The 23093-nt window shown below is 39.5% G+C and overlaps 1 protein-coding gene across 5 annotated transcripts in view; it reads left to right on the forward strand.

Annotated features, from left to right (window-relative positions):
• The window catches only part of AFF1 (ALF transcription elongation factor 1), a 201145-nt gene that overhangs the window by 137128 nt on the left and 40924 nt on the right, over nt 1-23093 (forward strand). For 4 of the 5 annotated variants that reach the window (XM_035709568.2, XM_049104810.1, XM_035709571.2 and 1 more), the window contains 4 exons: nt 10984-11028; nt 16217-16303; nt 17252-17288; nt 20721-20772. In XM_035709568.2, coding sequence (XP_035565461.2) covers nt 10984-11028; nt 16217-16303; nt 17252-17288; nt 20721-20772 — 221 coding nt within the window. The remainder of the gene's footprint in view (nt 1-10983; nt 11029-16216; nt 16304-17251; nt 17289-20720; nt 20773-23093) is intronic. The other variant, XM_049104811.1, reaches the window with a different exon arrangement.

Here is a 23093-nt window from a genome sequence, read left to right on the forward strand (position 1 = left end):
TCACAGTCAAAAGTTAGAAAGTAGGTGAATAACCGAGATTAAACGTAAGTACTATCAAACAATGATAACTTTGTTTTTAAGTCAGTTTAAACCTATTTCAGGTGTACCCCCTGCCCCCTTAACTTTTACACCAAGAAACTAGTTGACATATAGTTATAAATAATATCTACTGAAGATATTTCTGTATATAATGCATAAACAAAAATGGTATTTTTAAAAAAATAGCAACTGTTTCATGTAGCTCTACAGAAACCTTGGAAATACATTAAAATGTACACATTCAGGGATCTTAGGAAAATAATAGTAATCAAATAAGTGAAACCAATCCTTTTAGTACTCCCCTCATAGTCATTTGTACACTTAGATGAAGTAAGGTTTTACGGTTCTATATGTGGAGAACAGCTGCTCACTTCTCTTATTTTTACTTAAACCAGATCTTAAGAACTAGATCCTAGGTTCTATAATGAAAAGATACTTTAACAGAGATCAAAATAGAATTTCCAGAATATTTTAAGTAGCAGTTAACACAAATTAAGAGCTTTCATAAATTTTACACATTTTAGAAAAATATATTAGTGACACTAAAGCATGTAACTGTAGTAAAATCCATGTGACTGGAAAGAAACAAACTATCATATTGATCTTTAAAAGTTCAAAATACTTCTTGTGAGCTTTTATAAGTTTCCTTAATGATGTTTAGGCTTCTTTTCATTTTTAGTTTTAGTTTGTGAAAGACAAGGAAATAATAATTTGCCTATAAAAAAGCAGTTTACCTAAGGGTGAACTTTTAAAAACCAGGGATATTAGCTCATGTTTAATAAATGAATTGCGGTGGCACCACATCCTCCAAGCATTCAGCATTCTTCTACTGTGTTTATCCTTAGAGTATTTCTTAATGTCCTGTCTCAAGAAGACACATGCCTTCCCTTACCCCAACCCACGCATACCTGATATCCCCTCTCCCACCTGTCATGATCTCCTGTAACTCTCAGATCTGAAACTTTGCTCGGAGAAATTCACATCCCTAAATTGAGCTTAGGAAACTACTCCTTGGGTGAAGAACATCTGATGGGGTGGTGATGGAATTTTGTTATAATAGTTTTTTTTTTTTTTTCCACGGAGGATATCTGTATCTTAAATCATTGTTTTGTGAGGATGTCTGGAATATTACAAATGTGAACAAACGTATTGCTTTTCCAGTATGTAGGAAAAAGAATTCACCATAAAATACTGCGTAACTTTTGGTGCTCTTGTTTCTGAATTTTGTCAGCGATGCCATGAAATGACAAAATCAAATTCATTTCACAAATACTACTTCTTACACATCTGTGTTAGTTCAGAATTATGCCAGGGTCCTGGGAGACACAGAGCTGGATAAGCCCCCAGATCCTACCAAATAGGAAATGAGCCTAGGAGAACAAATGGAAGCACCAAGGGCTGTTTCAGAATTGAAGGTGGGTAGAGTGTCAATGAACAAGAAGACTTCCAGGAAAGGTCTGCCAGTGTTTGTGACGCCCCTGTTTGCATCTACCACTCTTCCTAGATCCCCTGATAAGAGTAGAAAGCATGGTCTTTCCGCAGTAAATTTTTGTTGGATGATAACTGGTGGTGATCTGTAGATCCCTCATCATTTAAAATATAATCTTGTGCTTTATCAATCTCTTTCCTTCTTTCCTTGAAAAATTAATTTGGAGAGGAGCCATAGAGATTTCTGCAGTTAGCATGACATTAATTGTGGTAGCCTTCGTGTGTAGCAGCAGACAGTTTGGCATTAAAAAAGGGTTCCAAGGAAACATGAGTGATTCTTTGCTGCATATTAGAGCATATCACATTTTAAAAGCTATTCCAAACCTTTCCATTATTTGAACATATTTGGGAAGAGATGGGAGGGTAATTGTTTTAGAATTTAACAGTTAAAGTTGGTTTACAGTTACATAATACTGTTAAGAGTGCCTTTTCTGTCTCCTACCTCACTTTCCCTCCTTTCATATTAACAGTCTATAGCTTTCTTTTTAAAAATATGTGTACTATTAAGTGTGCCTTAAATCTGTCTAGGGATCTTAAAAATTCTTCTAAAATACTGGGTATGGAAGTAGACGTTTAGATAGTTGCCCAAAGGGCATGATGCTTCTGAAGAAGTATTATTCCTAGCAACTTTATACCTTTCCCAGCCTAAGTAGGCACACCCAGGCAGAATGAGCAGGTCCTTGTAATAGGCCTCGCTATGTAGGTAATTTATGGTGTATTCACAGAATAAAATTAATTTTGTGTCAAAACCTTGCTCAGACAGGCCTTTTGGTTTCCTCCTCTAATCTGTCTCTTGGAAGTGCTGATTGTAGCATCTTCTTGATAAATGCCTGCATTTATCTGTTTGGCATTGGCTTCAACATGTACTGTCTTATTTCTTCCTCACAACAATCCTGTGAGGTTTTGTGTATTTCATATGTGCCTGCTCAGTATTTAAGTATGACTGATTTTTTTTTTTTTTAAAGTATGACTGATTTTTAAAAAGCAAATCCAAACAATACACCTCTTTCAAGGACTTTGTAAGTTAGTTTGGGAAGAAAGAGTGAATTAGCTAGCAAACACTGGACCAGGCCTGCACAGCAGTCCCCAGTTTCCACAGGAACAGCTCACAGTCTCATGGAGGACTGACCGTGATCTGTGAACAGCTCGGTGTGCTGAGTGCTTGGTGGGGCAAGCCCAGAACCCTGAGGAAGAAGCTGGGAATAGATTCACGTAGGTGTGTGTTCGAGAGAAGGAAAGTCATTTAGAGGAAGATGAAAGTAAAGATAAATGTGGTAGAAGACATTTGACTGTACTTTGAGTAAACATTTTTATCACTTAAAAAATCTAATGATGTTTTTATTTACGAATAGATAATATATTGCATGATTCAGGATTTAAAGGATAGGTTAAAGGTTAATGTTTTTACATTAAACATCTTCCCACTGCTATACCCCACCCCACCCCCAGCCACCGAATTCCCCTTTCTAGAAGTCATTATTGATGTTAGAGGCTTCTCCTCATCTGTATACCCAGGGATGTTTCATTCGTAATCAGTTACTCCACATAGATGTTCTCTTCTGTCACCTTTTCATTTATTTAGATCCTGGCGTATACTGCACCTATGTTTTTTCCTCCTGCTTTTAACAGTGTATCTTGGAGATTACCCTCAAATCAATACGTGGAGAGGGTCCTCATTCTGTGTCATAGCTGTATGGTATTTCTGCGTAAAGGGCATGTACCACAGTTTTCTTCGTTACCGCTGGATGGGCATTTAGACTGTTTCCACTAGGCTGAAATGAATAACTGTACATGTGTCTTTGTGTACATATAGAAGTTGGTGCTAGAAGTCATATTGCTGTTTCAGAGTATGGGAAATTAGAATTTGGGGGCTGTTGCCTAATTGATGTCTTCAGAGGTTTTGACCCTTTACCCTCCCCCAACCAGGGTATCAGAGTGCTTGTTTCCTCATGTCTGTCTTACAGACATAGTATCGTCATTTTTTTGTTTTGCCAAATATGTGAGAAAAGAGTTTCTAAGAGTAATCCTAATGTTTTATTTATTTATTTTTATTTTTATTTTTATTTTTATTTTTATTTAATCCTAATGTTTTAAAGGAGGAAACAATTTCCCTTTTGTCCCTAGTATGTTTATTTCCAGTAGTTTGTTACTTAAGACTTTGAGTTACAATTCAGACAAACAACCGTGTTTAATAAGGCTCTAAGCTAAAATCTGAAAATTTATTTTCATGTTCTGAGTTCTGAGCCTGAAGGCATACCAACAAACATTTATTGGTTGCCTCTGTATGGCAGCAGTGTCTGATTGGTGATTTACCAAGGTAGAACTGGCCCCTACTCTCCTGGAACTTGAAATCAAGAAGCAGCAGAGATGCTGCTGCAGGAGGTGCTTTGTCAGGGATCGTATAGCCAGGTGTGGGAGTGCGCGCAGTTTCAGGAGCGACAGGCTCGGGGAATGTTTTCCAAAAGATGTTTTTTAATCTGCTACTAGAAGTCTGGGTGGAAGTTACGTGGTCACCAGTGAGAGAAGGAAGAGAGTCTGAGATAGGGACAAGAAAAGTATGATTCATCTACCTAGATGGAGATCAGTGTGCAGCAAGTAGATACTGCTGGTTGATCCATAATCCAAAAGGTGACATGTATTTGAAGAAAAATAGCATGAGCTTTAATCTTTTAAAAATTAAACGATAGAGAATCCTCTTGGGGTTTCCGTCCATCCACACCATTCAAGAATGCCCCAGTAATGCTGGCACCGTGCATTATTTCACATATCTGTGCCTATGATGGCCTTTCAGGTTTCACATGTGACCTTCTTACCAATCCTGTGGAGAGGGTTAGGATGGGTAATACTGTCCCTTTAGAATCACCATGAGGAAATAGTCAAGAAGTTGACTCTCATGCGTAATTGGAGAGCCAGCCCTCAGCAGGCCAGAACTAGAATCCAAGGTCTTTTGGCTTCCTTCATCAGCATGCTGCCTCTGAGCCCCCTGGGTTCCCCAGTTAGTGCCACTAAGCCTTTTTGAGGATAGCATTGTCACAAAAGCGCTGCTCTGTTGAAACTTGAGATACTTAAAACACAGTGTTGTGAGGGCCCCCTGGTCTCAGTGGTGAGGTATGGTTCTTTGGTTCAGCTCTTTTTAGCTTACTAAAACAAACTGACATTTACTAACATTTTATTTTGGTATCAATGCATTTCCTTAGGATTATAGCGTCATTCCATGAGGTGTGAGAAATCAGACTGAGGCCAGCATTGCTGCCTTTTCTGGTCTGACTCACCTGTAGTACAGAGAGGCGGTTAGATCTGAACACCAAACTGCTGCTTTTCACAGAGGCAAACCATTGTTCTTTAAAAAAAAATGTTTTTGGTCATGCATAGGACAACTGGAGTCCCATCCCCTCCTTAAGATGCTAATATATTTGGGATCCCTGAGTGGCTCAGTGGTTTAGAGCCTGCCTTGGGCCCAGGGCATGATCCTGGAGTCCCAGGATGGAGTCCTGCATTGGGCTCCCTTCATGGAGCCTGCTTCTCCCCCTGCCTGTGTCTCTGCCTCTCTCTCTCTCTGTCTCTGTCTCTGTCTCTGTCTCATGAATAAATAATTTTTTTTAAAAAGATGCTAATGTATTTGTCTCTTGCCTGAAGGTTGAGATTTTTGGAAAGGTAGTGTTAACAGTATTACAAACCCAAGCTCAGTCACTTCAGAGCATTGTGTGACTTTGGAGATGTAACTAAATTTCTCTAGAATTCAGTCTCGTTTTTAGAAAATGGGATAATAGCTACCACCGAGGTTGATAGGAGAATTGGAGCATCATACAGAATTCCCTCAGAGATTTTTGTTGTCGTTGCCGAAGTATAATTGACATACAATATTATATTAGTTTCAGGTGTACAACATAATGATTCAACCTTTCCATTATGGAGTGATCACCACAATAAATCTAGCTGACATCTGTCACTGCAAAGTTGTTACCTGTTACGAACTATATTCCCTGTGCTGTATATTGCACCCTGTGTCAAATTTATTTTATAACTGGAAGTTTGTATCTCTTAATCTTTTCCCTTATTTCAGCCATCCTCCCTCCCCTCCTCCCTTCTGGTGACCAAATTGCTGTCTGTATTTATGAGTCTATTTCTGTTTTGTTTTGGTAGGTAGAATCATACAGTATTTGTCTTCCTCTGACTTCTTCCACTTTGCATAATATCCTCTAGGTCCATCCATGTTGTGGCATGTGGCAAGTTTACGTTTTTCTGTGGCTGAGTAATAATCCATTGTACAGCTACATTGCCTCTTTACTCATCTATCGATGGACACTTAGGCTGCTACCGTATCTTGGCTATTGTTAATAATGCTGTGGTAAACATAGAGGTACTTATTATCTTTTCCAGTTAGTGTTTTGTTTTCTTTGGGTAAGTTCCCAGAAGTGGAATTGCTGCATTGTATGATATTTCTGATTTTTTTGTGGAACCTCCATACTGTTTTCATAGTAGTCACACCATTTTGCATCCCCATCAACAATGCATGAAGGTTCCCGTTTTTCCACATCCTCGCCAACACTTGTTATTTCTTGTCTTTTTTGATACTAGCCATTCTGATAGATGTGAGGTGGTATCTCATTGTGTGTTTCCCTGATCATTAGTGGTGTTGAGCATCTTTTCATGTGTCAGCCATCTGTATGTCGTCTTTGGAAAAATGCCTGTTCAGGTTCTCTGCCCATTCTTTTATTGGATTGTTCTCTGAATAGTGGTTGTGAGTTTTTTATGTATTTTGGATACTAACCCCTTATTGGTTATATCATTCTCAAATACTCTCTCCCATTCAGTAGGTTGCCTTTTTGTTTTGTCGATAGTTTCTTCACCATGCAGAAGCTTTTTAGTTAGATTCAGTCCCATTTATTTATTTTTGCTTCTGTTCTTGCCTAAGCAAGATCCAAAAAAATACTGCTTACATTGATGTCCAAGAGATTACTGCCTGTGTTTTTTTTTTTTTTTTTTTTCCAGGAGTTTTATGGTTTCCGGTCTTAGGTTTAAATCTCTAATCCATTTGGAGGTTATTTTTGTGTATGATGTAAGAAGGTGATGCAGTTACATTCTTTTGCATGTAGCTGTCCGGTTTTTCCCAGCACCATTTATTTAAGAGACTGTCTTTTCCCCATTGTATATTCTTCCTTTGTTGAAGATTAATTGACTGTACAAGCATGGGTTTATATTTCTGGATTCTATTCCGGTCCCTTGATTTCTGTGCCTACTTTTGTGCTGGTCCCATATTGTTTTGCTTACTATAGCTTTGTAGTATAGTTTGAGATCAGGGAGTGTGATACCTTCAGCTTTGTCCTTTTATTTATTTATTTATTTTAAGATTTTGTTTCTTATTTGAGAGAGAGTGCGTATGTGCGCATGAGCAAGGGAAGAAGGGTCGAGGGAGAAGGAGAAGCAGGCTCCCCACTGAGCAAGGAGCCTGATGCGGGGCTCTATCCTAGCTAGGACCCTGAGATCATGACCTGAGCCAAAAGTAGACATTTAACCAACTGAGCCACCCAGGCACCCCAAATGGGATTGTTTTCTTAATTTCTCTTTCTGATAGTTATTAGTATATAGAAGTGTAATAGATTTATATATGTTAATTCTGTGTCCTGCATCTTTTTTTTTTTTTTTTAAGATTTTATTTATTCATGAGAGACACACAGAGAGAAAGAGGCAGAGACACAGGCAGAGGGAGAAACAGACTCCACACAGGGAAGCCCAATGTGGGACTCGATCCCGGGTCTCCAGGATCATACCCTGGGCTATAGGCGGTGCTAAACCGCTGAGCCACCCAGGCTGCCCATGTGTCCTGCATCTTTACTAAATTCATTTATTCTAATAGTTTTCTGGTGAAGTCTTTAGAGTTTTATATATATAGTATCATGTGATCTGCAAATAGGGAGAGTTTTACTTCTTTTCCAGCCTTTTATTTCTTGTCTGATTGCTGTGGCTAGGACTTCCAGTGCTGTGTTGAATAAAAGTGGCAAGAGTGGGCATCCACATCTTCCTCGTCTTAGAGGAAAAGCTTTCAGCTTCTCACAGTTGAATGTAAGCTCCAGTATTTCGTTTTTAAGGTTCTGTAATGAGGGCTGTATCTACAATTGATGGGTACATTTAGTACAGTCACCCCCACCCTACCCCTGCCCTACAAGCTAATGATTTTGCATCTTATAACAGATGGTATCAATCAGAGGAAACAATGGCGTGTAAAAAGGTTAATGCAGTGTCAGGTACAATATGTATTCAGTAAGTATCTGCTCTCATTTTATTTTTAATTGATCAGAATTCTGGTTCTTGTGTTAAGGCCATTCCCTAGTGGGGAGGCGAGGTCAGTCTACACACAAGACACCAGATTTGTGAGGCAGCCACAAAGCAGGCAGGAGGGCAGAGCTGCACTCCCGTAGGCACCTAGATGTTGCATGTGAGAGACAGAAGTGGGATTTGTGATTGTAAGTGCTAAAGGCCCGTCTGCACCTTGGAAGCAGAACTGGACAAGGAAGGACCTGCAAACTAGAACTTCCTTATTGATGCAACTAGCATAGATTTTTGTTGTTGTTGCTTTTTGTCACCTCTTACTGTTTGTGGAGGTCTTACCGGAGGATCTTTAGCCTTAACTAGACCGTGTTTAGAGAGGCTGATTGTTTACTCTTTGGCTGCAGTGTGTGTTCCCGGGAGCCTGGCTTCTCTGAGCAGGAGTAGCAGTCCTCAGCTGGAGACCGGGTGGCCAAAGTGGATTTTAAGGAAGGGATTAGGCCATGATGGCTTGTTGAACTTCCCCTCCCTTTTTGGAAGGTCTCCTTCCAGTGGCAGACTTGGAGGTGCCAGACTGTATTTTATTAAACAAAGGAGCCTGTCCTTACAGATCTTTCTCTGCAGACACATTTGAAGTACTTATACTCTAGCTTAAGAGTCTCTAATTTGGGTCAGAAGAAGAGTAGCGATTTGAATCTCAGATGGAACATAAAATGGGTTCATGTTATATAGACTATCTTGTAACCTCCCCTCTGTTAATATAAAAATATGTCTTGGTACTCATAGAGGTATTTAGGGGCATTAACTCTAAGATATTCGTAGAACAGTTCCACATAGATGGGTCGGGGAGAAAAATAAAAAACAAATGTGGTAGAATGCTGACATTTGGGGACTCTGGGTGAAGAGTTTGTGGGAATTCCTTTTACTATTTTTATAATTCTGCTGTATCTATAAAATTATTTCTAAAGAAAAAGTTGAAAATATCTTGAGCATCTTCCCATGCAAGCCCATGCATTCACATTATTTTATTTTTCTGTATCATACTGTTGTATGGATGTACTGTGAAGGTCTAGAGCTAAACTGTTGTTGGGCATTTGATTATTAACAGGTATTTGCAATTATAAACAGTGCCACTTGGAGGTCCTTAAATATGATAATACCCTCATGTATTTGGAATGGAATCTCTACACTCCATTGAAATACTCCCACTCTCATAATGGACTTAATAGGAAAATTCACAGTAAATTAACCGAATTAATACTTGAACCTTAAGACCTTATTTTACAATTTTAAATGGGTTAAATGGTGACTACCTAGCAATATTTATCTTATCCAGATACTAATAAATAATGAGCTATAGAAAAATTTCCTTAGCTCTGCTTCATCTGATGTAATAAGACTTTAGAAAAAAAAAGAATCTTTCAGTGATGTGAAGCACCTTGGCTAAGTGTTGACTCCTTGAATAATTACAAAGATCCAAAGGTCTTTTAGCATTCTCATCTCATTCTGTTGGAAGTGGTAGGCAAATCTTTCTCTCTCTCTTTCCGACATGCTTCACTACTATTTCATTGATTCCCAAGCATGTTAATCAGATTCCCATTCCCATTCCAGGAACAGATGAGATAAGGGAATTGTTTGATCAGAGTCAGTAGTAATATGCTATATGCTCTGTTGTATTGATTCACCTTCAAGGTTTGAATAACAAAAAGCAGGTAAGCAAATGTAGTTTGTGATATGCATAATGCTTACAGGCAGATCTGATAGGACACTCAGATAAAAGGAATTACCCTGATTCTTCGGTTATACCTCCTTCCTCAAAAATACCAAACTGCAGACATTTCAACAAAATTGTTTCCGTGAAATTTACATGTTTTAAAACCAGACCCAGGTGGGTTAAATTACATGTGAACATTGACATTTCCATTCGATTTGATTCCACAACAGTGTGAATGTTGTGTGCTCTTTTCTTTCCTTTTCCTTCATCCTTAAACTGAAATGGTGCGTTAATGAATCCTAGATCAGGAATTAGCAACCAATGCTGTATTAAATTACACTCGGATTAGAAATGAGAGCCTGGAAAAGAACCCTTTCATGTCCTCTCCAGCTGGAGGCAGGTATTGGACCAGACAGACTAGGAAGACCAGTGCTTTATGCACATAGCAGTGGCAGTAACTGAGGGAAGGGGGGGAGGGAGGTTGTTGTATAGAACTTGCCCAGAGCACTTGGCTCTCAATTGACACAGAGCCAGAAGTTGCTTTTCCAGGGAAAAGCATGAGGTCATGGGATTTGTTTCATGTCTCTAGTGAAGGAAAAGTGTTTTGTTTTGTTTTTTAACTTTTCCATTTTCTTTGCACTTAAAGTTATAAAGACTGTAATAGGACATTTCCTAGACACTATGGTGACAATACTAGTGGCAGCAGCTGTCATTTGTTTAGGTGTGGAGAAGGAAGAAGTATAAATAGATCTTTCATCCAAGACACTAGGAAATCTCTCTTCCTGGGGTCTTTCTCTGGGGAAATATTTACTGTGTGGGTGTTTGTGTATACATGTGCATATATATATATATATATATATATATGTACATATATACAATGAAAATACTGACTTGAAGTCGAGGGAGAGACATTAAAGTGAATGTCATTACTTTAAAGCCAATTTTTGGCCAGCTAGAATACTACAAAAACAAAAAACCACAACTCTAACCTATCCTTGATTCGATGTTAGCCTCTTTACCGTGGGCTCACAGAGGTGTTCAGATGATTTCCATCTTTGTGTTCATTTTCCTTGGCTGGCTGGACAGATGTTGCTGTGAAGCAGCAAACTGTGACCCCAGTTTTCTTTCTTTCTGCCTCCATTTTTGTTAGTATCTGTTATTCCCCTAGATTTACTAATTTATTAATTTTCTTTAAGATCTGCATTTTCCTCTGGAAACTTTGACCTGAGAGTCCATATTAGTCTGCCACAGTCTCCCAGCAGAACCCTTTCCCCACTGATGAGGTCAGGTTAGTCTCCAGTCCTGTTTTCATCGAGAATGTGAAGTTCCAATACTTAACCACTCAAAGATGGCGCCTGGGGTGATTCAATCCCTGCAAGAGTATTGCTGTAATAATACCAGCATCTACTAATAACCGTCATTGGAATTGGGTTTTGTTCATTTGTGCTAACCTTTTCCTTGTTTTTCACTTTCAGCAGACCTACTCCAATGAAGTTCATTGTGTTGAAGAGATTTTGAAGGTGAGTTCATTTACCTTCAATCTCCATTTGAAGAGTTCATCTTCACTCTCCATTTGAAGAGTTATTGAGGGAGGTAGACATATATCCACTTTGACTTTAAGGAGCAGTTGCCATTCCAACCCCTTTCAACGGTTCCCCTCCTCACACCTCCCAATACAAAATAAACCAGAGAAATAACAGAGGGACCCTAAGAGCCTTACTGAGCTCTCTGACAGATTGTTTATTAAAATGAAGTCTACAAGCTGCAAGGCATTATTTGGACCAGTGTTTTAAGACCTCTCAGGTTTTCCTGCTTGTTCATAAAGACCCACAAGAGTTGCTCACTTCTTAGAAAGGAAAGTCCTCTGTATCTGAGGGGTGAAACAGTGCTTGATTTATACCTCTTGGTGTTTTGTAAGGTGACACCTGATATGTATGCCTCATCTTCAGGGGGGCCATGAATTTTTAAGGGAATTAAAAAAATAACATAGTAAATGGACATCTATAAACCTACCTTAAAGGGTTATTTTTCACTCTTGTTTCTTGAGATGGTGCCATGATCATTTATTCAGCTACAGATACATCATTGAACCCCCATTATCTATGGGTTCAAGGTTTTTTTGCACAAGCACAACAAATGCCTCCTAGAATTAAGCTCCAGGAAAAAAAAAATTCTCCTTGTGAACTAGCATGCTTTTTTGGGGGTGGAGGGGGGGCATGCTTTATCAGAGAAGAATTATATTAAACTGTTGTTTCCCATTTTGGCTTTAATTTCCAGGAAATCTAGAGCTAAATTTAATGTTCAAGTACTGTAATTGTAATAACTGAGGGTTTTATTTCTCATTCCTCTTTTTTGGCTTCTAACTTCCGTGTGGGTTTTAATGATAACCTTGCTTTTATCTTTTACTTTATTTTCTGATTTTTTTTTTGAAGTAGAATATATATGTCACAGGTACCTATTCATGTGTATCTTCACTGTGCACTTTTCCTCAAACTATACTTACCCAAATTTTCCCTTTAATTTTTCCCTTTAATTTTTCATTGTAAAGTAAGGGGCACTGAAACCAACATTTTTAAAAAAGATTTATTTATTTTAAAGATTTTATTTATTTGATAGAGACAGATCACAAACAGGGGGAGGGGCAAAAGGAGAGGGAGAAGCAGACTCCTCAAAGGGCAGGGAGCCTGATGTGGTGCTCTGTCCCAGGACTCTGGGATCATGATCTGGGCCTAAGGTAGATACTTAACCAGCTGAGCCTTGCAGGCATCCCTGTTTATTTATTTTAGAGAAAAGGGAGAGAGAGAGAAAGAGAAAAAGTGATTGAAATCGGGAGATGGGTAGAGGGAGAGAGAGCCTTAAACAAACTGTAGGGAGCCCAACGTGGGGCTCAATCTCACAACCCTGAGATCACTACCTGAGCTGAAACCAATAGTCTCAGATGCTTAGCCAATTGCATCACCTAGGTGCCCCTGAAACCAGTAATTATATAGGTTACCTTCTCACTTGCAACATTTTTGACAAAGGTTGTTTGGAAAGTAGTCTCATCATTTTTGTTTTCTTTATCCCCTACTTTTGCAGTTAGGATCTTCTGAGAAAGAAATATCTCTAAGGAAACACACTTTATACTGCTAGAATTGAGCAATTTTTGTGAACCAGCAAGGAAGATTAATAATAAACAGGTTATCTTGATTAAGCTTTTGTTTTATCTTCTCCTGGTATTTCTGAAATCCTTTGGTATGATGAGTCATAAAAACAACAAATGACTTCGAAAATACGGCCTTAGCATTTTCTCTAAGAGTATATGTGATTTGTTTTATAGTTATTTCAAAAGCAAATGCAATAATATAGTTAGTTTGTCTTCTATATATGTCAAATGCTACTCTTAGGTTTTGTGGTGTGTTAGTATACTACTTGTGAAATATCTTATTTAGGATGATGGCAGTAGAGTACCAGATAAGTGATTTTAATTTAATGAACCCTTTCACTCTCCCTCCCTTCTCAGCCAACATCACTTTCACATCACTTTCCTTACATGGAAATACATGAAAATGAATGGTTAATGCAAGCAAACAGATGAGTATTTTCATTTGGAAATCATACAGAAAGCAAACAGAAGGTTGTCCTGGACTGAGGAAGGGGCACAGGTCTTGACATAGTAGAGACTTAGAGTTTGTCCCCCTTCTTTTCTCCTCTCTTTGGAGCTCCAGCTACATCATGTGTACTGCTGGGGCCTCAGTTTCCTTGTTGGTAAAATGAAGGCCCTGGGCTAATAGATGATCTCTAGGGTCTAATCTAACTCCCACTCTTTGGTGCTGATCCAGATACTTTCCTCCTCCTCATGGTTCCTGTTCTTCTCTTATAACAACAATGTATGATGATTGCCAGAGGTCCTAACACAAATCTTTCTGATGGGCAATAGAAGCAGTAAATAGTTACCTAACAGAAAAAAAATCAATCATAGGGGATATTGTTTGGTTCTGTGGTGGAAATATTAAGAGTGGAAGTGTTTTAATGAAGGGGAGGCGGTGGCCTGTAATTCCTGCAGTTGATGTGGGGTAAGAAGACAGCAGATAGACACTACTAGAAACTAGGAAATGGTCACACACAGGATCCAGACAGGGCACTGTGCCCTCATGTCCTCATGTCCTCATGGGCATTTGGAAGCAGCTCACATTTTCTACTTAAAGTGGCCTGGCCTGGACAGCCTCCTGGGGAAGTCAGTGCAGCACTCGTGGGCATGACCTCAGTGTAGCATTGCAGTGATGTTGGTACAATGAGTGGCAGCACTCATTCATTCATTCATTCATTCATGCAACAGATAGCCACTCAGCCTCAGATACTTTTCTAGGCACTGGGGATTCCATATGACTAAGAGTTCTCGCTCAAAAGGGAGAAGATAATTATATAATAAAAATGTCTGCTGTGAGTCCTATAGCAGACAAATGAAGAGGACTAGACAGAGGAAAGATTGCAAAAAGCCTTGAGGTGGGAACAGATTGGTGTATTAGAAAAGCACCAAGAGCCAGACCATGTGTGTGCCTAGAGCACAATGACCCAGGTGGAGAGGGAGGAAGGAGCAAGAGCAGCCATGGCACCTAGAAGTGGAGCCTGAGGCAGGTGTGAGAAGTCACTGTTAGGGTGGGTAGTGAATTCATGACCTTGCATGTAGCTCTGGCCAGCCTCCTTGACTGATGACCCCAATTCTCCCAAGGCCTAACTCCTAGTAAGCTAGGCATTTAGGGAAGTATATAAATTCTTTCAGACCTTTGGCAAACCACTTAGGGCCTGAAAGAGTTTATGCACTTTCCAACTGCCTAATTTAATAGCTTGGGGCAGCCTTAGGCATTGAGAGTACAATGGACGTTTTCTGGGAATAATTGGTGACTAAAAAGTCATAGATACCATTGGGATTCTAAAGAAATTCTTGGAAAACAGAAGAGGGGAAGAATACTTTCAAACACCTGCATTAATTACATTTTCATATTGTAGCGGTATGATCCATTCCTTAAAGGATAGTCAAATACATGAAACAGCAGGGAACTCTCTTTGGTGCAGTATTGAAATTCTTTAAAAATTAGACTTAATTAAAAGTTGTGATGCTTTTCATTTATGGAGTACTTTCTATGACCATGTATCTAAACTCTTTACTTAAATTGCCCTCATTCCACTTAGGAAAATAAGTGGTCTTGGTTCGCTTCTCCCTGAGCACAGCTGTTCAGAGGGCCCAGGCATGTGAGACTGCCAGGGCTGGTAAGGATCACAGTTCAGATTCCAGTCTGGGCCTCTGGCTCCAATGTAAGCTACTCTTTCCATTCCGTTTCAGGACAGAATTCTTCCTTTGTGCTAAACAAAGCAGAAGGTTAGTCAGTAGACAGGGGCATGTCTTTACCTTTAGCAGAAATTAGTTAAGAAAGCCAGCATCACTTACTTGGCTTGCTACTGTGCCAGATCATTTGTCTGTCCTGGGGTGATAGCCACCCAGATAGTGGCCTTGGGGAAAGGCAAGGAGAAAAGGTACAGTGGCTGGCAATGGAAATACTTGCTGGAGATCCCTCTCTGGTTGCTCAAGGATCAGACGGCGTTTCTGTGGTAATGGGCTGGTTGGTCTGCACTTTGAAAAGAATGCAGCGTTATAATACACAGTGTTGTACACCTGAAGTAATTCAGCACAGTCTCCGGCCACCAGCTTGCTGGAGTTGTCTGTCATTCTTTAAGCCAGTTTCCCAGGCAAGTTGGACACATATGGGAATGGATTTCTTGCTCTTAGATTAGATGAGCCAAGAGGCCCACACTGTGCGTTGTCAGCCATCAGCCTGATCCACCCATTTTGGACCTCAGTTTTCTCCTCGGGAAAAACGAAGGGATTGATATTAATGATCTCCAGTTACATTTTAGCTCTTTACCAAAGTGGGTGCGTGCATAAGTGTGTGTGTGTGTGTGTGTGCGCGCGCGCACACATATTTGTGATTAGACATGTTTAATCTGACATTGTTTTCTGCCAGTTTTTTTAGCAAAGCAGACTATAGGTCATAAATGTGCTTAGAAAAGAATTCATGTCAAGATAAGTGTATTAATTTGTAAGACAGAGAAATCTTGCCTCCATGAAAATAGTGAATAGAAGTAAAACTTGTTACTGGAAAGGGAAGGTAATTTCTTAAGGTCCTGTCCTCAAAAAAAAAAAAAAAAAAAAAAAAAGTTCGTATGTCCTAATAGTGTTTATCAGGGGAGGGTCAAATCCATTAAAACTCTCCCAAGTGGAACAAGTGACCTGAATTACTTGTTTGCTTAAGTCAAACAGGAAAGTTCTTCTTCCTTTGAACTTAAATAATTCCAGGAAATTCAATAAAGAAGCTGAGGGGAAAAAGAAAGCATTGAGTAGAGACTCCGTGGTCACAGTTACATAAGCTCTGTTAATACCTATTACTCTTTATATGCTTTATAATATTCAGTGTTAAGACTGTTCATGTTCTGTATTCTCGTTTTTTTCTTCTTTGAACTGATCTCTGTTTTGTGAGTTGGAGATTGTCAGCGCTGGAACATAGTCCTTTAAGTAGGAGTCTTTTTTTTTTTTTAATAAAATAACTTTTATGATTTCTCTTTTTATTTACTACCAATCCACTCTATGTTTAGTGTAAAATATTAACTTACTTAGCTGTAAATGTTCTATTTATAATTTACTTTTTCTTCCCTTTCCAAATCTCTTTCCAGGAAATGACCCATTCATGGCCACCTCCTTTGACAGCAATACACACGCCTAGTACTGCTGAGCCCTCCAAATTTCCTTTTCCCACAAAGGTAATTCCTTACAAGTCCAGCAGGCATTGTATCCACACCAGTGCAAAGTCTGAAGTATTCCTGGGAGCTAGATGGATCTAGCACTCGCTGATGAAATCTCTGCAGATTAGGTTAAAATTGCAACTAATTTAGCTTCTGAAGTGCTTCATAATGTTTTCAAACACTTCACTCTCCAAACTATGTCAGTAAGAATGTCTTATATTTGTATGAGGTTCTATAGCTTATGAAAGCATTCAGCACTTTTCAGTAAATTCTCTCATGTGCGATTTTTTACTTAGACATGGGAAAACAGAAGTACAGGAAAAGTAGGAGAGGTAGAGGTCTGATTCCTCATTTGGAATTTAGATATATGCGTAACACATAAATCTTATACTTCTCATGCCTACTAATTTTTATAAAGTTTGATGTGATCATTTGTATTAGTGCTGGTTTTAATAACAGGCGAATCAGTTGCTAACTTGGATGTTTCCACTGAAGTATTTGTGAACAATGCATTTTAAACACTGCCATTTTCCTTTTCTCATTTGTACTTTTGTATAACCTTCAGAGTATAGAAATAGCACCTTCAGATCTGTATTCTGTTCAGCTTGGTATGCAGGCAGATTGTTAATATAGCTATTCCTTTCCATGGTATTATTTTCATACTCAAACCAGAATTTGGTTACATATTTTCTCATGATAGGATGTTTGTTTGTTTGTTTGTTTTAAATGTTCGTTATTACTGGTTTTAAGGTAAAACATTAGACTTTGAATCAGTCAGTCTTTGCTTAATGCCACAGGAAAAATAAATTCTAGGATAGAATAGAAGAGGAAATAAGTAGAAGAAGTAAAAACCCATTTTACATATGTAAAAATTAGATTTATCAGTATTCATTAGACTTAGCAGTGATGTAGCCTTAGATTTATAACCCTTAATATTTTAATAACTAGAGATTTTTTTCTTTCTAGGATTCTCAGCACATTAGTTCTGTGACCCAAAATCAAAGTAAGTGGAACTGATTATTGCATTGGAGAATAAAGCATGGTTTTTATTGTAATATGAAAAAACAGTGAAAAATAGCCCAGCACAAGATGAGATGCTTCCTATGTTGAAAGAGTAGGAATGGAGTGCAAACATAAAACTTCTTTAAGTGAAGTTTCAGATTGTTAGGAAGAGCTAATGAAGATGTCCTAGTAAAATACTTGGCAAATAAAATGTGTCATAATTGTAACAAATATAATTCCCTGACATATGTACATATCTCGAATGTGACTCTCAAAGCATTGTAACCCAGGAATAGTATATAAAACAGATTGGGATATTTTGTGTGGTTCATGTGTGTGTGTGTGTTTCCCTCTCAAAAGTAAGAAATTTGTGTGAGGAATAGAGTACATAGGTTCTTTAGTTTTTCTCAGTGTGTTTGTCCTGCAGTTCTTGTTTGGTCCCTCTTTATGGATTGTAAGTAGTTGAGAATTCAGAGGGAAACAGAAGTAAGCTAACTGGATCCAGCTTTTCTCTTCATTGATAACCCCTTGGTTCAATAAATTTTTTGTGTTCTGGCTACGTACAAGGCATTTCAAACCTTATAAAAATGACTAGGGTATTTGCAGTCATTTAGTTTATGAATATATGGTGAGGTGTCCAAGTTATGAAGTATTAGTCTTCAAAAAAAATAGGACAACCGAAGTAGGGTTTGTCTGTATGTTGGGAGAAGGTTGCACATAGATACTCCTTGGAGGTGACTCTTCCTCACCTCTCCCCACCCCATTCCTTTTCCTCATTCATATTTTTTCCCCTTTATTTTTCCACAGTTAATAAATTACAGTATGTGAGGAGAGTAGGAAAGATGAGGAAATCAAGAAACAGATACACTTTCCTTTAGAGCCGGGGTGGACCCACTTTAGCCTGAGAGTCCCATCTGTTCTGCAGCTAGTTTTTTTTTTTTTTTTTTTTTTTTTAATGATAGGCACACAGTGAGAGAGAGAGAGGCAGAGACACAGGCAGAGGGAGAAGCAGGCTCCATGCACCGGGAGCCTGACGTGGGATTCGATCCCGGATCTCCAGGATCGCGCCCTGGGCCAAAGGCAGGCGCTAAACCGCTGCGCCACCTAGGGATCCCTGCAGCTAGTTTTTGTAAAGGTTTTATTAGGACACAGCCATGCCCATTCATTTATTATTATGCTACAAGGTACAGCATGCAAAGACTGAAATATTTACTATCTGACCTTTGTAGAGAAAGTTTGCCATCCTCTCCTCTCGATACTGAATAAGATCTTGCAAAGAACTCAACTGAATTTCCCCCAAATGCAAAGAAATAAACCCAATCATCCTGCCACAGTATTTTATAAGTAGCAAGGTAAAATGAACATAAATTAATGGCTCCTTGGGGGGAGATTGGGAAATCTTTTTGATAGTTTCTTAGGGAGATTGGGAAATCTTTTTTTTTTTTTCTCAACATCTTGGCAGCCTATCCAGAGACAGATAAGCAGTGAAGTGGCACAAGTCTCGGATGGATCACCAACTCAGCTGTGGACAGGATTGCTGTATGCTCCTTTACCTCTTGCTCTCCCTGCTCCCCATTTGCTAGGTAGGGCTGCCCGTCAGGCAGATCACATCTCTTCAACTGGGTTGCTCACAGGTTTGGTGATTGCTCACTCCTGGTTTAGAAAGACCCTTTAATCCTTTAAATTGTTTGATTTCCTCTTTTAGCAAAATATGGTTCAAGATGAGCTAGTAGGTAAGCGCTTTCTTGGCTGAGGATGGATGGCACTCTCAGCCAGTGGAGTAGTGTGGGCTGATATCTCTTTGCCACGAGATGTTTTCAGACCCTGGCAGGTCTCCAGTAGGCCTTGGCTCCATAGATACTTACCCTAGGGATTTTCATGCTGCTTGCCACTCTGTTAGTGTTCCGGGGAACCTTGTTTACTTTTGTGAGAGTTGGGGCCTCGTTTTATGCTAGAGAGTTCTAGTTTTACGTCAGATGAAGAGGGAGCTATCTTAAGGCTTTGGAGTCTGTAGAGAATGAAGTATGCCTGAAGATAACTGGAGCTTTGTGGCACTTAAAACACAGTGAAGAGTCCCTGTGAATGCTTAGAAGAGTGACTTTAGCCCCTCCAGTTTGTAATCCTACCTCTAGCTTTCTAGCCCCAAAGGGAAGCATTTACAAATATCGCATAAGAGCTGCTGCCACCATGAGGATGAAGTGATTCATTGCAAGGTCTCCACATGACATTTTGGGGAAATCTCATTCAGTGCTGCTTAAAAGGCACCCGTATTTCCATGCCATTTCAAGTTCTGTTTCAGGTCCCTACTATCTCATGCCTAAAGCAACTACCCACATGGTTTGTTGCCTCCACATTTAATATTTCCCCATTCCTTTCTAGGTTCTACCGGGTGGTACCACTAGATTAATCTTTCTGAGTAATCTCCTGTCACACCCCCTTTGGTGGTGTCTCATTGCCTAACAGAGTTATAACTTAGCATCCTGGCATTCAGCACCCTTTGAAGTCTGACCTTTACTCATCTTACCACGGTGTCCACACATTTTGTACCCCATCCTTCCCCTTTCCAAATCTGTGCTGTTTTAAATCCTTCCCTCTTCTGTGCCTATGCTCACACTGTCTCTTCTGCCTTCCACCTCCCCCTCCCCCGCCTCCCTTGGGCCAGCAGTCATTCTGTCAAAATCTCATCCATCCTTTGTGGCACAATTCATTTTGCTCTTTGTCTAACTTGTCCTCTTAGTCACTCCCAATAGAGAGACTGTTCTTTAGATTAGACTGTTAATTTATTTGATTGATTTGTGTACGTTGTAGATAGCTGTGTGCCTGTCACCTGTCCCTCAGGCAATTGTAAGCTCATTGAGGGTAGGGTTCAGTGCCTTGAACATCTTGTATCTGTACGGTAGTGTGAAGAAATGATTGGGGACAGGTGTTAAATGATGGGCGGGGTGGGGGGTGCGGCAGTTGAGAGGAAGAGCATACTCGACCAAGGGCAGAAACATATAAAGGGACTGCTAGCAATCACTGATTCGTAGGTAAGGGCAGACCGGGTAGGCGTGAGAGCAGCCCTGTCATTGCGCTTGCATGTGAGTCCACCACAACTGGATGTCAAGGAAAGTCAGTTCCCCAGCATGTAGGGAACTTATCAGCCAGGTGGTGTGGGGTATGCTGCAAGCGGTGCTCTTCTGTGGTTTTTGCTCTGTTCAGGATATTTCAATTCTGAGCAAGTCCTCTTTCTAGAGGTAATATGTTGTTATGTAATGGTGAGATTGTACCAAGTGCAGTGTGTATAGCAAGCAGTATGGTTGACGGAGTTTATACTAAGTGTTTAGGTGAAGACGGGTGAGGGGGACAGCAAAAAAAAGGGGGGGCACTTACAACTAGCAAACTCATGGGTATATCTCATTGTGCTGCTCTGATCATTTTCCTTTCCCCACAGAACAATATGATACATCTTCAAAAACCCACACTAATTCTCAGCAGGGAACATCGTAAGTAAAATGCTTTTGTTTATTAAAAGTTTATAATGTAACATTGTAATTACCCATCCATGTAAATCCATTGCTTAAATTTTTTTTTTCCCTACTGCTTTCAAGTAATGACTTGCATAAACTACCACTGGATTGTAAAAGGAAGTAATGCCCTACATTTATACTTGGATTAAGGCCTTCTGTTGAAGGTTCAGGTACTACAAGAGAGTTTGCTAAGGGGCTTTCTCAAAAGAAAGGCATTTGAGCCATTCTTTACATATTAACTGTGGAAAAAGAAATTTTAGCTTTGTAAATTTCAGTCTTAAATAGCTTTTGTGTTGGAAAACACATTTTGGAGGATGTGTACAATTTATGATTTTTTTTGCCACTTTTTTGGCCTGATTTTAACTAATAAAAAACAAATCCTGTTGCCCAGCTGTTCTTGATTAAGGGCAAGTTAAGTCCAGATACATTTGAGGGGTTTTGCAACACTTTAAAGTGCATAATAAAAATTTGGGTCCAAATCAGCATTTGGACCCGATTTGTCATTTCTTGATGGCATCAAAGTGATACTTCTTTTCTTTTCATACAGCTGCAAAGGGTTTTTAGGAACAAGGTGATACTCCAGTATCTAATCAGTGACAAGTCACTGATACTCCAGTACTCCCAGTCACTGGGAGCTGCCAGCCTCCCAGGATTTCAGGTGTATGCTCCAGCTTGGTTCTGGGCAGTGTTTGTTCCATGTATCTTGTAAGGGGTCATTGCTATGGGTTGAATATTTTTGAAAAGCTGTGTAGTCGAGGCAAAGAGGTTATATTATCTTTTCACCATGACTGAGTGTGGGACCTGAGTTAAATCACTGCCAAGTGCCAGCCCCTCAATGTCCTGTTCAATTCTCCATCTCAAAATAAGAGAAAAAGAACAATATAACAAGATTTTTTAAAACAGTAATTTATTGTAGTTTGAAGGATGGACTTTTTTTGTACATGTAATAAAAATTATTTCATTTGTGGTACTGGCAGATGGTGAGATTTTTGCTTGTTTTTATTTTCCTTTACCAGAAAAAGAAAATTTTTTTTAAAAGCTATGTGCCTTTTCTTCCCTTTTTTCCCCTCTTTTTTTTTTTCTTCCTTCCTTTTTAAATTTTACTGGCTGCTGAATTCTGGAGGTCAATAAGGAGGAGGTTTGTTAAACTAATGGCTGGTAGAGAATAGAAACTGTAGCTTGAGGGACCACAATTCTAATGATTCTGTGGAGGCTCTAACTTCCCCCAAAGCTTTACACCTTGTGATCTTTGTAATGATTTGTAGTAAAGTCCTTTAGACCATGAAAGGTCCTTGTCAGTGTCTTTGGGGGCAGCTTGCATCCCCCTTGGTAATAAGAGTAGAGGGGAGGAGGTCCCCACAGAGCAGTGTGTGGAGGCAGCAACACGAAGAGAAGGAACCCGCTGTGTCCTTAGGCCTGTGGGTAGAGGAAGAAAGGCAGCTGGATGTGAGCCAGGGCAAAGTTACACCCTCTTACACCCATTTTCATCAGCTTTCAGGCTCGAGTAGTTAGACCATTTTCTTTTTTTTACTAAAGATTTTATTCGTTTATTCATGAGAGACAGAGGCAGAGACATAGGCAGAGGGGAGAAGCAGGTTCCCTGCGGGGAGCCTGATGTGGGACTCAATCTCAGGATCCCGGGATCACAATCTGAGCCAAAGGCAACCACTGAGCCACCCAGGTACCACGGACTTAGACTATTTTCTATGACAGTTTTGCTCCTCAGAGAGATAAGCAGTTCTCCGGCTGAGTTAAACCACAGAAATCAAAGGTGCCTGAAAGTGTGTGACAGGTATACTTGTATCTTCTGACATACGTAGTGCTTCCTGTACAAAACTATTCATTTGCCATATATAAAAGTATAGTTACCTAGAAAATAATATTTATTATGATCCTAATAGATTGAAGGAGGAGAGGAAAGCAAGGCCTCATGGAAGTGAAGAGGAAGGGAAGCATGACGGAGGAGAGAAAGTAGTACCAGGGCTCAGTAGATGATGAAAGTGGTGTGGTTGTGTTTATCCGGGGCTGGGGCTGCTGGTATTGATAAGTGCCAAACGCAACTCTGGGAAAAAGAAATCACTTTAGTGTTCTAATTAATTTGTAAAGTGCAATCGTTGTATCATATTTAGTATGTCACATCTGTTAGTGCTCACAGGTTAATTTAATCTAGAGTCAACATTAAGTTCTTTGACATTCAGTTAAACTATTTGAGAGGCAGAGTGCCAGAGAGGTGGTCTAATGCACTTTGTATGTCAGAGAAAAAAAATGTTCATTTCAGGGTCATGTGTACTATGGTT

Source organism: Canis lupus, chromosome 32, assembly GCF_003254725.2.
Source record: "Canis lupus dingo isolate Sandy chromosome 32, ASM325472v2, whole genome shotgun sequence".
Classification (NCBI taxonomy): Eukaryota; Metazoa; Chordata; class Mammalia; order Carnivora; family Canidae; genus Canis; species Canis lupus.